General features: G+C 38.3%; 1 protein-coding gene across 2 annotated transcripts in view; it reads left to right on the forward strand.

Moving 5' to 3' along the window:
* Window positions 1–3,790: 3,790 nt before the first annotated feature.
* si:ch211-80h18.1 (otolith matrix macromolecule-62) overlaps window positions 3,791–14,772 on the forward strand; it is a 29,327-nt gene continuing 18,345 nt past the window's right edge. The window contains exons 1-14 of one of the 2 annotated variants that reach the window (XM_090227422.1): window positions 3,791–4,328; window positions 5,027–5,091; window positions 5,174–5,236; window positions 5,950–5,985; window positions 6,465–6,506; window positions 6,916–6,963; window positions 7,243–7,287; window positions 8,320–8,418; window positions 8,545–8,595; window positions 8,738–8,764; window positions 8,895–8,939; window positions 9,080–9,136; window positions 9,813–9,881; window positions 13,975–14,025. In XM_090227422.1, the coding sequence (XP_090083548.1) occupies window positions 4,198–4,328; window positions 5,027–5,091; window positions 5,174–5,236; window positions 5,950–5,985; window positions 6,465–6,506; window positions 6,916–6,963; window positions 7,243–7,287; window positions 8,320–8,418; window positions 8,545–8,595; window positions 8,738–8,764; window positions 8,895–8,939; window positions 9,080–9,136; window positions 9,813–9,881; window positions 13,975–14,025 (829 nt within the window). In that variant the 5' untranslated portion in view covers window positions 3,791–4,197. 2 annotated transcript variants of the gene reach the window in all.

The following is a 14,772-nucleotide window of genomic DNA, read 5'->3' on the forward strand; positions in this document are numbered from 1 at the left end:
AGAATTTGTTCTTAACTGACTTGCCTGGTTAAATAAAGGTAAAATAAAAAAAAATAAAAAAAAATCTATAAGAAGAATGTTAGAGAGCCTGCAGCCTAGAGAGGTTACAGTCAGATTCAGATGTTTGTTGTTTGTTCCGTTTGTCCCTAGTGGTTCTTTATTTTCTTTTAGACAAATGTTTTTTTTTTTTTTTTGAGGTTCTTTTATTAATCACTTTTATTACCTTGTGATGTTTTTTAATCTCCTTTAAGTTAATACTTTACTGCACTTTAAATAAAGTTTGATTTGATTACAATTTGATTCCTCCCATAGAGATGAATTACAAGCTGATATATGACCACTCCACTGCCAGTCATTTGAGAAATACCTCATAATACCACAAAGAATGACTCCTTCAGGAGGATCAGAGATGGCTCGTGACCACCCGGACAAAAAGCACTAACAGGATTTGAGATCAACCTGAGATGGCATGGTAACATGAGAAGGATGAAGTGTGTGTGTGTGTGCTCGCGCATGTGTGTGTGTGTGTGTGTGTGTGTGTGTGTGTGTGTGTGTGTCTGTCTGTCTGTCTGTCTGTCTGTCTGTCTGTCTGTCTGTCTGTCTGTCTGTCTGTCTGTCTGTCTGTAAGCAATAATGTGTGTATGTGTATGGGTAGTTAACTGAAAATGACCTATAAACAAGTTTTTAACTTCATTCACTATTAATCAAAATTACCCAAATGCCTTGTAGGTTAAAATGTTAAATGCACTGTAGGGCTACTACAAATGTAGAATGCAAACTTAGACTAAATGTTTCAAGGATGCTTTGCCAAATGAATAATCTGTCTCTGATATTTCACAGCCTACAATAAATTGTATTTCCCTTTCTTCTCCATCGCTCATACTTCACTACATAGTCATTACACTGAAGATTCACTGTTGGTACAATCCAGTTTGTGCATGTGTATCACTCACTTGCTCTACCAACAAGCTTCAGTTAACCCAACCTCAATCCAGTCTAGAACCCATAGCTTCCGTCTGCCATATCCACTGGACCTGAGTCTGAGTGGTCTGAGTAGTAAGACATCAGTTACCCCCAGTAAAGACAGACTACATCTGCACTGGTTCCCCTTTGAGGATGATGCTGGATCGATCCATCAGCCAGTCAGGCCTCTAATCTCGTCCGTCACCCAAGCTTGGCTCCAAGGCCACTATGGTTTCAACCCACAACAGCAACCCATTGTCCCAGCTCAAGGAGCCTAGCAGTCACATGAGCTGGTGAGGGGGGGGACATGGATCTAGCTAAGAGGAATCTTGGCAAAAGGCTGACAGGGTCTATCACACTATAATAAGGCAGCCTTTCTATATGTCCTCCTCATCAACCCTGTTATTTTGATATCCAAAAGGAGAAAGGGTTGCATCTCCTGCAGACACACTGCGAGTACCAGTCCCAAACCTTGTAAAGGAATTTAGGCCATGGTGCTGGTTCTGTTCAGTTATTGTTGCTTGGCTACTGAACAACTAGAACATAAGAACTGGCTACTAGAACACAAGCACAATAACTTTTCTCTGTATTCTACACATGTACTACATTGAAAATGTCTCAAATTAACTTCAAATAGCCAAAGTCAAGACACGGTTGATGCTAAATGATCAAATCAAGTAACAGGGCAATGTACTTAAAAACATAGGTCCAAAATAAAAAAAGAGATAAATCAATGCAAAAAATGTATATATAATGTATATATATATATATATATATGTATATACAGTGCCTTGCGAAGTATTCGGCCCCCTTGAACTTTGCGACCTTTTGCCACATTTCAGGCTTCAAAACATAAAGATATAAAACTGTATTTTTTTGTGAAGAATCAACAACAAGTGGGACACAATCATGAAGTGGAACGACATTTATTGGATATTTCAAACTTTTTTAACAAATCAAAAACTGAAAAATTGGGCGTGCAAAATTATTCAGCCCCTTTACTTTCAGTGCAGCAAACTCTCTCCAGAAGTTCAGTGAGGATCTCTGAATGATCCAATGTTGACCTAAATGACTAATGATGATAAATACAATCCACCTGTGTGTAATCAAGTCTCCGTATAAATGCACCTGCACTGTGATAGTCTCAGAGGTCCGTTAAAAGCGCAGAGAGCATCATGAAGAACAAGGAACACACCAGGCAGGTCGCAAAGTTCAAGGGGGCCGAATACTTTCGCAAGGCACTGTATATATATATATATTTTTTCATTGATTTATCTCTTTTTATATATATATATTTATGTGTGTGTGTGTGTGTGTGTGTGTGTGTGTGTGTGTGTGTGTGTGTGTGTGTGTGTGTATGCGGTTTAAGTTTCTCAGTGCGACTAAAGTCTATAGAGTTAACAAAGTTATTGGGTTGATCAGGGGAACAGGCAGTCTTATATTTCAGTGGACAACAACGGGGGTCTGTTTTAATGGCAGAGGTAATTACTTTTGTTATGAAATATATCCTTTTCCAGTTCATCAGGGAGAATTTATTAAACCAATAAGTCTCTGAGCTTCCAGATATTAATGACAGTGTAAAACAGTCCGTCGGCTTGCCCTGACCTGGGATGGGACTGATGCGAATTGGCAAGCTCAGCAGGAATGCAATCACCCGGCACTGGAGAAGGGGGCTCAACTAACAGTGTCTCTCCGGACAGCATTTGGTTTAATGTAGTATTCTAGTTGGCAAACAGAGGGACTAAATAGCGGTTTAATAGCTAATATACAGGTAACTACCAAAATAATGGAAACACGTGTAAATGAGGGATACAAAGTATATTGAAAGCAGAAGCTTCCTCAGAGGTGTGGTTCCTAAGTTAATTAAGCAATTAACATCCCATCATGCTTAGGGTCAAGTACAAAAATGCTGGGCAGGCCATTATTATGGCAAATTTTGATGACAATGCCCCCATCCACCAGGCACGAGTGGTCACTGAATGGTTTGATGAGCATGAAAATGAAGTAAACCACATGCCATGTCCGACTCAGTCACCAGATCTAAACCCAATTGAACACTTATGGGAGATTCTGGAGCAGTGCCTGACACATCGTTTTCCACCACCATCAACAAAACACTAAATTATGGAATTTCTTGTGGAAGAATGGTGTTGCATCCCTCCGATAGAGTTCCAGACATAGAATCTATGCCAAGGTGCATTGAAGCTGTTCTGTTCGGTGTTTCCTTTATTTTGGCAGTTACCTATAGAAAAAAAAGATGGTGAGTAAGAAAAGGTAAGTTGTTTTTCATGACAGTATCCAGTAACATCATGGAAAACTTGGATCAAAGGGCTTCAAGTTGTCTTTATGTGGGCTGGAAGTACACTATTTCCTGGAAAAAAAAGTCTCATAGCAAGTTTGACTACTCTGTTCATATCTAAGGCACTCTTAGGCCTTAAAACATAAGCAATGAGAAGGGAGCATAAAGCCTTACTCAACATCGACTAGTCTAACCCATTATCCCAGAGGTGTGGTTCGGGAAGGGGAGAGGTGCGCCACAGAAAAACCCTTTGGAGTCTCTTTGTGTCTGTCTGCCTCTCTCTTGGTGGCTCTGGAGAACCAGTCTCTACAGATCAGTATCACCATCTCCCTGTCAGGCCCATCTTCAACAGGGGGGCCACTAGAACCAAAACACTATTCATAATCCACAACCCATAACCCCATCGTCAGAAACGCTGGTGCTGCTCTTTTCATGTCTCCTGTCTGTCAGCGAACAGGAAATGAGAGCAGAATGCAGTAGGCCACTCTGTTTCATTTCATAAGAAGGGTGGCTGTGCCCTCCACTGGCAGAGCAGCTCAACTGTTGATCTCAGAGCTGAGAGGTTAGACTAGAGGTGACAGCTCATGTCAGGGGGATTCAGGGAAGGCAAGGAGGTAGAGCAATCCGACCTGTTTTCTCTCCCCACTAGGCTTACTCTTCACCACTGTCCACATCTATCTATTTGTCTCACTCTCAGCAGGATCCACCAGTAAGAGACTGCCTGACTCAGGACTTGTTTGAAATGTTTGAATATTCATATTGGAATTGCTCATTTTAGAAATTCCTTTTTTTTGTTGTTGTTGTTTCTTTATAATGTTAATGTGTTTTGAAGTATTTTGACCTGTAGAGAAATGAACCTAGCTAGGGAGTAGCTGAGCTCAACTGGTAGGGGCTGGGGTTATAACATAAGTCCTGCCCCTTCCTAAGATGGGGGGATGAGAGGGTATAAAACATATAGCGGTGCCCAGTCATGCAGAAGGAAGACTAAAGCCCTGGGTGCTACATGCTGTATATGTCTACTCCTGAGTTCCCCACATAGACCTTTAGAAAAAAACATGTGGTCACGGTGAGTAAACAATGAAGCGCTGCAAATGTTGTGTGTCGTGAATGCCGAAGCAGGGAATTTTAGTCATGAAATGTTGCATCTTGGTCCAGGCATATTGTTTTGATCAAAGCGAGAGATTTTCGTTAGGCCTTGATTATGATTACTGTTATGTAATTGGTGATGTAATTGATCAATGTATGATGATTCTCAGGGTTAGTATCCACACAATGAAAAATGTGCTAGTAATGCACTGACATTTCATATGACTAAGATAATTGTTTTTCAAGAGCTTGAGAAGGATTTTTTGTCATCTAAATAAATGTTTGCTGTTGATACTGATGTTGAAGAATACATACTATCTGATAAAATAGCTGACAGTTCTAGTCTAAGCATTATGTTGAATGCTTCCTATTGGGTTTATTTGGCACTCTTTCTTGATTCTTCCTCTTGATGTAACACAATTTATATGATGGTGACATCTTAGATTTATGCACTGAGGACATCAAATATGATATGGATGAGAAGAATATGGACTTAACGCATGTTTATGACAGACTTATCAATACACAATGAAATTTCACTTCCATCTGCAAAACTGTATCTCAACTTGAATCATACACTTGAGATTGGACTAGGGATATAATTGAACCTTGTTTAAAACATTTGATATTAACCTATGTTTCCGTCCATCTTTTGATATACATCTTCTTTATCTGCAGAAATCTTTTAATTGCTTCTGTAATTGTCTTTTTGGCAACAACAATTTCAACTGCTCCTGTGGAAGGTATGGAAGTAGCTCATTGAATCAAAGTTGTATTCATCGGGATATTTGAACAGGTAAACAACTCAATGCCTTCTTCCTTCAGAGAAAGAGCCGGAGGAGATAGAGGTAGAGGACGGTGAAGAGGAACTCTCAGAAGAGGAGGAGGGTATGAGATGGGAGGGAGGGAGGTTTGGGGAAGGATGAGGGAGTGGGGATGGGGGGGGTTAGAGTCATGTGTCAGGATACCATAGGACTAGCTAGTGCTGGTACGACAAAGAGAATGGGCCTAGCCTAAATGTGACAAAGTAAGCTATTAACAAACAAAAAATAATGCCCCCCCCAGGTTAACAGATTTCAAAACAAAGATCAATGCAGTCTTTTCTGATTCTAAAATTAGGTAAAGAATACATAGAGTGAGAGTGTAGAAATGTCTAATATAACAAAATAAATTCTATGGAACTAATAAAAAAGGACTAACACTCTTTAAAGAAATGATAAAGTAATTTTTGAAGTGCACTCAGACCTTTAAAGTTAATACCAATTTCCTCCACTCAAGCAGAAGGATATACACTCTTAGAAAAAAAGCTGCTATCTAGAACCTAAAAGGGTTCTTCGGCTGTCCCCATAAAATAACCCTTTGGATAACCCTTTTTGGTTCCAGGTAGAACCCTTTTTGGTTCCAGGTAGAACCCTTTTGGAACCCTTTTTTCTATAAGTGTAACCTTTCAGGACCAATTTTTGTATAATTTTTCGGGCACCTTTCCATTTGTTTCAATAGAGGGAACGACGTCTTCTAAATATGTGTGGAGCACAGACTTCTGGGAAGTATAGAATACGAGCATATATTTATGAAATGTCTCAACTTACTTTTCTTTTCAGATGATGATGACTCCAAGAGTCAGGAAAAGAATATGGGTGAGAAGTTAACAACTTGCCACCAATGAATAGAACATCTCTAACCTTTGTGCATAAACCAACGCCTACTTGTGTGACTAAAGTCCCATTTTGAGAGTAAACTTATGTAAACAGTTCAACTAAGAGCATAAATTTGTTTTTCCTGTTTGAATGTTTTGTATAATATTACCTTAACACGTTTCAAAGACAAATGGGCCTCATTAATTCTAAATACAAACAAAATATAAAATAGTGAAATAGTGGAAATGTGAATATGATAAATCTACAAAACAGGACATAAGAGTACATTTAAAGTAAAATCTCACATATTGTTGGTATAAAACTATCATGAATCATAAGTATGTGCATGTGCGCATGCATGGAAACCTAAAATCCTCTCTAATAGGGTATAATACCAGATGAAAGGTTTTTTATTGATAAAGACAATCATACAGAATCTCAAATAGAAGTATGTTCCTTTTCCCTTCTCTTCCCTAAAGGAATTGGAGCACAACAAGCTACCACAGTATCTAAAGGCCTGGGTAAGACACATCTAATCCTCTCTTAGCTCAGGGGCTAGGGCTTATGTTAACAACAGAATAGCTCTTAATTAAGTGAGTTCAACTCTGAGAAGTTCTTAGTGCAAAGTGGGGAAGTTGTCTTGAGTATAGACTTTAATCTGGTAAATGGTGCAGATATTTGGCTGATTTTTCTATTAGATAGCCTATCAGGAAAGTTAATTATATGATATTCATCATTCTTGAAATCAGACCATTTGAGACATTTCTGTTGAAGCTTTCTTCCATAAAAGTGAGTTAAACTCACTGCAGAAGTCTGCAATATGTTTGATTCTTACAATACAGGATACATATTTGTAAAGGATTGTATTGAAAGATTTTCAATGGACTGTTAAATAAGCTTGTCTAGACTTAAAGGCTGGTTTCCTTCTAGGTTTAAGCGCTCAGCCTGGCACCTCATTCCAGGGCGAAGCTCCGAATGGTAAGGGAGGACTTCCTTCATAACAGTCAATCCAAATACAATTTGTACATTTGAAAAATATTTTATAGGAACCCATTAATTTCCTTTACTGGTTTGGTAAGCGTACAGGCTGTAAATTGGTTGTGTAATTGGTTATAAATGGGTATTGTGTGTAGGCTGATATTGTAAATGTATTAAGGACATTTCACATCAGAATTAAGACAAATCAGAAAAGAAAAGTCTCACGATGACTCTCAACATAAAATCCCTCACGAATTTGTGCACCCCTTCTTCCTGCAGGACATAAACTCAATGGGGATAGTGCCATGCAAGCTGGGCCTGACCGTGAGTCAGGCTCCATAATATGTGGCCGTTTTTTATTATTTATTCCAACAAAAACTGTCTTATAATCTTACATATATATTTTCCTACGTGATATTGAGAAAATGTTGTTTGCTTTGTTACAGCATCAAGCAGTAGAAGGAAGCAATGGTTAAACATTAATTATAAATCGGATTTGTGTTAGAGGAATTAAGCCATCACAGGGTAGGATTAAAAGTTTTTTAAAAACTGCAATGAGTTTCTAGCCAGAGAGAGGGTATTATCTTGCTCCCCATGTCACCGTGAATCTCATAGTGTTTGAAAATCATTGATTTTGATGATGTCAAAGGGTAGAACCTTTTAATTATATACTTTTTTACAAAGCGCAGAAATGCACAATTTTCACATATGTAGACACTGGTATTGTGCTGGAGAAAATGAAATGAGGTTGAAAAGTGGGGGAATTGCCTTTTAACACAGGAAGCCCAATTCTGATATTTTGTGCAACTTATGAATTGAATTGGATTTATTTGGGTAAAGACACAGAGAACAAAATGTACAATGTGGACCTAAAAGATAGCACTTAAAGAGGGTGGCAGGTAGCCTAGTGGTTAGAGTGTTTGGCCAGTAACCAAAAGGTTGCTGTATCGAATACCCGAGCTGACGAAGTAAAAATCTGTTGTTCTGCCCCTAAACAAGAAACGTATTAACCCACTGTTCCCTGGTAGGCTGTCATTGTAAATAATAATTTGTTTTTAACTGACTTGCCTAGTTAAATGAAGGTTAAATATATATATATATATATATATATGAATTAAAACACTTGTTTCCAAAGTGTTCCTTGATGGTGATAACACATATAATGAAGACAAAACAATCATATAACATTCATTTATATTGACATCCTAAAAAGTGGCACTATACATTTTGACCAATCACATCAACTCTTTTGACCATATTTGGGCAAAATATTAGAATTGGGGTGCCTGTGTAAACGCAGCCATGGTGGAATACATTTGTGGAATGAATGGCCTGATGAGTTCCTATCTGCTTCAGGTAATGGTGGTGGTGGAGGAGGAGGAGGGGGAGGTGGTGGGACAGGAGGAGGAGGTGGAGGCGATTCACATACTTCACCATCTGACCCCAGCTCCCATGGTAAAGCCTTGTTCTGTCATCTTCTCCATGTTATTACCACTTTATTCTGAACTGTCATGTTAAGTGATACAAGTTTTGTTTAAACAATCCGTTTTTACTTATTTCTTAACATCCCCTGTCTTTCAGATGCTTCTTTGCCAGGACATGCAGGCTCCTCTTTAGATACCAGTATTGCAGGTCAAATGACTTATTATGAATGTTTAATTATGAATCAAGTCACATAATATTTGACGTGATATCTCTATTGAATCTATCTAATAAACAGTGGTAAGTCTTTATCTTCTGTAATTTGATGAAAAGTGTTTTGCCTTCAATGCAGGTCCCAGTTTGGATCCGAGTCAAACAGGTAACGTTACACCCGCTCTCTCCACAAGCATTAAAGTAGACCAAAAAAACACCTGGATGTTTTACAAGCTCTGTCTGGATGGCGGTGGTTTGTCTCTATTGGGGAGGTTGAACTATTGATCTCTTGGCAGGTGCAGGCGCTCATGGCAGTTCAGTGTCACACGTGCAAGCCCCAGGTAATCTCTCTGCCTTGCCTTGGTTCAATTCTATAACAATAGTCCAATAATGCACGACATAAAAACCTGGATGAATTGTATTAACAGTAAATCAACATGAATCTCTTTGCTGAAGCTGAATTTCAACATAATTATTTTAGGAAAAGTGGTTGTCCACCCAGGAACAGGGGTTGTCCACTCAGATACAATCTCTCACGGTAAGTCATCTTGGTCTACATTTCAAGAGTTTATTTCCAAAATGCATTTATGTTTTTTTATCAGAAATGATTGCTTATGGGTATATACTTATGGGTACATATAAGTTTGTGTAAAATATGTCTGTTCTCATATTTTACATTCATAGATTTTAGATGTGTATCAAAATGTGTTTTTTTGCTAAATGATTATATCCATTGTTTAGCTGGAATGGAATGTTTGTATGCTGTTTACTGTGGTTGTCTCACCTAGCTATCTTTAGATCAATGCACTTACTGTAAGTCGCTCTGGATAAGACCATCTGCTAAATGACTATAATGTAAAATGCTAATGTTTTACCTACATATCTCATATTACTGTACATTTATTTATAAAACATTTAGTTATTTGTTACATTTGACTGTGCAAAACCTAGCAGTACTACTTCTTTCTCTGAGAGAATTTTGAATAAAAACATCCATTTGTTGTTGATGTCATTGAACAACCCCACGCCCTGATTAGACAAAAAACACAGGCATCTCTTTCATAATTTCTTTAAACAATAAAAGCTCATTTCCCAAATTTTTTAAAATGAAAATGGATAAATAGCATTTTGGAATGAAACTCTTCATTTGTTTGAATAAACATATCTCAATGGTCCTTTGCAGTGATTAACTTAGTCTTATGTTTACCTTATAGGCTCAATGGGACAAGCAGGAGGGAGCTCCACTCTCATCATTATCCATGAGGCTCATCCACAGCCTGCAGGTATCATTCACTACATAAAGCCACAGAACGTTCTGGTGACAGACCTGTGACAAACAAACATATGCAGTTATGAGTTATAACAACCAATAATAATATCACTCAGTCATGTGTAGCAAACCGGTAACTAACAATCAAGTGAATGTGTGGGTTTGGATAAGGACCATTGATAACACATAGTCATATATACATAGGAACACTTTGTCTTTAATATTTTATTTTAGTGTCAACCCATCAACAAATGGGCTGACACTAAACATTATTATGGTAAACATTATTATTAGGCTGCAGTCAAATGGCCAAATCGCCCTCTAGTGGTCTCAAGGGTGTGTCATTAATATTTTTCATAATTTCATAAATAATAAACATAATTTTTGAAAACAAGCCTTAAAATCCAGTGTTTCTATGTCAAACAGTTTTGTTATATTTCAGTCTTCTGTGATGTGTATAGAAAGTGTAATATTGGGATGCAAACTCAAAATGTAATACATTTCAACTCTATATCTGACATGGTACAGGTGTCAAAATGTTTTAAGCCCATAACCATGTGTGTGAGGTGTATACTTCTTAGGAGGCTGCTGAGGGGAGGACGGCTCATAATAATGTCTGGGATGGAGTGAATGGAATGGTATGAAACACATAGAAAACATGTGTTCAATATAATTCCATTGATTCCATCCCAGCCATTACTAATAGCCCGTCCACCACAATGAAGTTGCCACCGGCCGGCCGCCTGTGGTATACCTTGTTTCAAAGTAGATCTGTTTAAGACTACCAAGAAACACTGTTTGACCCAGATTTACCCCACTGCAGTAAAAGGTTATTCATAATTTACATTTCCAAGACACTCTGTATATTATGTACAGTATGTAAAGTACATCAAAAAATATGATCCACAACTAGCATGCTTACAATGTTTAAATCAAGGCAGCATTGCATTGTTATTGCAGGTGGCAGCATTGTATTGTTATTGCAGGTGGCAGCATTGTATTGTTATTGCAGGTGGCAGCATTGTATTGTTATTACAGGTGGCAGCATTGCATTGTTATTGCAGGTGGCAGCATTGTATTGTTATTGCAGGTGGCAGCATTGTATTGTTATTGCAGGTGGCAGCATTGTATTGTTATTGCAGGTGGCAGCATTGCATTGTTATTACAGGTGGCAGCATTGTATTGTTATTACAGGTGGCAACATTGTATTGTTATTACAGGTGGCAGCATTGTATTGTTATTACAGGTGACAGCATTGTATTGTTATTACAGGTGGCAGCATTGTATTGTTATTACAGGTGGCAGCATTGTATTGTTATTACAGGTGGCAGCATTGTATTGTTATTACAGGTGGCATCATTGTATTGTTATTACAGGTGGCATCATTGTATTGTTATTACAGGTGGCATCATTGTATTGTTATTACAGGTGGCAGCATTGTATTGTTATTACAGGTGGCAGCATTGTATTGTTATTACAGGTGGCAGCATTGTATTGTTATTACAGGTGGCAGCATTGTATTGTTATTACAGGTGGCAGCATTGTATTGTTATTACAGGTGGCAGCATTGTATTGTTATTACAGGTGGCAGCATTGTATTGTTATTACAGGTGGCAGCATTGTATTGTTATTACAAGTGGCTTCATTGTATTGTTATTACAGGTGGCAGCATTGTATTGTTATTGCAGGTGGCAGCATTGTATTGTTATTGCAGGTGGCAGCATTGCATTGTTATTGCAGGTGGCAGCATTGTATTGTTATTGCAGGTGGCAGCATTGCATTGTTATTGCAGGTGGCAGCATTGTATTGTTATTGCAGGTGGCAGCATTGTATTGTTATTGCAGGTGGCAGCATTGTATTGTTATTACAGGTGGCAGCATTGTATTGTTATTGCAGGTGGCAGCATTGTATTGTTATTGCAGGTGGCAGCATTGCATTGTTATTGCAGGTGGCAGCATTGTATTGTTATTGCAGGTGGCAGCATTGTATTGTTATTGCAGGTGGCAGCATTGTATTGTTATTGCAGGTGGCAGCATTGTATTGTTATTGCAGGTGGCAGCATTGTATTGTTATTGCAGGTGGCAGCATTGTATTGTTATTACAGGTGGCAGCATTGTATTGTTATTGCAGGTGGCAGCATTGTATTGTTATTGCAGGTGGCAGCATTGTATTGTTATTGCAGGTGGCAGCATTGTATTGTTATTACAGGTGGCAGCATTGTATTGTTATTACAGGTGGCAGCATTGTATTGTTATTACAGGTGGCAGCATTGTATTGTTATTGCAGGTGGCAGCATTGTATTGTTATTGCAGGTGGCAGCATTGTATTGTTATTGCAGGTGGCAGCATTGTATTGTTATTACAGGCAGCATCATTGTATTGTTATTGCAGGTGGCATCATTGTATTGTTATTACAGGTGGCAGCATTGCATTGTTATTGCAGGTGACAGCATTGTATTGTTATTACAGGTGGCAGCATTGTATTGTTATTACAGGTGGCAGCATTGTATTGTTATTGCAGGTGGCAGCATTGTATTGTTATTGCAGGTGGCAGCATTGTATTGTTATTGCAGGTGGCAGCATTGTATTGTTATTGCAGGTGGCAGCATTGTATTGTTATTGCAGGTGGCAGCATTGTATTGTTATTGCAGGTGGCAGCATTGTATTGTTATTACAAGTGGCTTCATTGTATTGTTATTACAGGTGGCAGCATTGTATTGTTATTACAGGTGGCAGCATTGTATTGTTATTGCAGGTGGCAGCATTGTATTGTTATTGCAGGTGGCAGCATTGTATTGTTATTACAAGTGGCTTCATTGTATTGTTATTACAGGTGGCAGCATTGTATTGTTATTACAGGTGGCAGCATTGTATTGTTATTGCAGGTGGCAGCATTGTATTGTTATTACAGGTGGCAGCATTGTATTGTTATTACAAGTGGCTTCATTGTATTGTTATTGCAGGTGGCAGCATTGTATTGTTATTACAGGTGGCAGCATTGTATTGTTATTGCAGGTGGCAGCATTGTATTGTTATTACAGGTGGCAGCATTGTATTGTTATTGCAGGTGGCAGCATTGTATTGTTATTACAAGTGGCTTCATTGTATTGTTATTACAGGTGGCAGCATTGTATTGTTATTACAGGTGGCAGCATTGTATTGTTATTACAGGTGGCAGCATTGTATTGTTATTGCAGGTGGCAGCATTGTATTGTTATTGCAGGTGGCAGCATTGTATTGTTATTGCAGGTGGCAGCATTGTATTGTTATTACAGGTGGCAGCATTGTATTGTTATTGCAGGTGGCAGCATTGCATTGTTATTGCAGGTGGCAGCATTGTATTGTTATTGCAGGTGGCAGCATTGTATTGTTATTGCAGGTGGCAGCATTGCATTGTTATTGCAGGTGGCAGCATTGTATTGTTATTGCAGGTGGCAGCATTGTATTGTTATTGCAGGTGGCAGCATTGTATTGTTATTGCAGGTGGCAGCATTGCATTGTTATTGCAGGTGGCAGCATTGTATTGTTATTGCAGGTGGCAGCATTGTATTGTTATTGCAGGTGGCAGCATTGCATTGTTATTACAGATGGCAGCATTGTATTGTTATTACAGGTGGCAGCATTGTATTGTTATTACAGGTGGCATCATTGTATTGTTATTACAGGTGGCAGCATTGTATTGTTATTGCAGGTGGCAGCATTGTATTGTTATTACAGGTGGCAGCATTGTATTGTTATTGCAGGTGGCAGCATTGTATTGTTATTGCAGGTGGCAGCATTGTATTGTTATTGCAGGTGGCAGCATTGTATTGTTATTGCAGGTGGCAGCATTGTATTGTTATTGCAGGTGGCAGCATTGTATTGTTATTACAGGTGGCAGCATTGTATTGTTATTGCAGGTGGCAGCATTGTATTGTTATTGCAGGTGGCAGCATTGTATTGTTATTACAGGTGGCAACATTGTATTGTTATTACAGGTGGCAGCATTGTATTGTTATTGCAGGTGGCAGCATTGTATTGTTATTGCAGGTGGCAGCATTGTATTGTTATTGCAGGTGGCAGCATTGTATTGTTATTGCAGGTGGCATCATTGTATTGTTATTGCAGGTGGCAGCATTCATACATTTGATGCTGCTGGCTATCAGACTGAGGCTCCAAGTAAGTGCATCCTGACACTAAAGAAGCAGACAGACACTATCACCATGAATGGAAAAACATCAGTTTACAATAAATACATAAATGAAGAATGAACAACACAGGCACACAACTGTATAGATGTAAGATCTTAATTTGATCAATCTCTGGTTGCTGAACATTTTCCTGCATCGCAGGAAATGCCAATGAGCTTTGTGATAAATATAAATTCCATAAAAACCCACACTAATACACAGTTATATTAACAGTATTGCACTTTTCACGTAGCCTACTTTTGGCCAGCTAATAGCCTAACCAACAATAAAGCAACATTATGGACTAAAAGTCAAAATCGTGTTGATGCAGGATTATTTTTGCTGTGACAATACCGTTCAAAAGTTTGGGGTCACTTAGAAATGTCCTTGTTTTTGAAATAAAAGCACATTTTATGTCTATTAAAATAACATAAAATTGATCAGAAATACAATGTAGACATTGTTAATGTTGTAAATGACTATTGTAGCTGGAAATTGATGATTTTAATGGAATATCTACATAGGCATATAGAAGCCCATTATCAGAAACCATCACTCCTGTGTTCCAATGGCACTTTGTGTTAGCTAATCCAAGTTTATCATTTTAAAAGGCTAATTGATCATTAGAAAACGCTTTTGCAATTATGTTAGCACAGCTGAAAACTGTTGATCTGATTAAAGAGGCAATAAAACTGGCCTTCTTAGACTAGTTGAGTATCTGGAGCATCAATATTTG

Source organism: Oncorhynchus mykiss, chromosome 30, assembly GCF_057628025.1.
Source record: "Oncorhynchus mykiss isolate SJ-2025 chromosome 30, ASM5762802v1, whole genome shotgun sequence".
Lineage (NCBI taxonomy): Eukaryota > Metazoa > Chordata > Actinopteri > Salmoniformes > Salmonidae > Oncorhynchus > Oncorhynchus mykiss.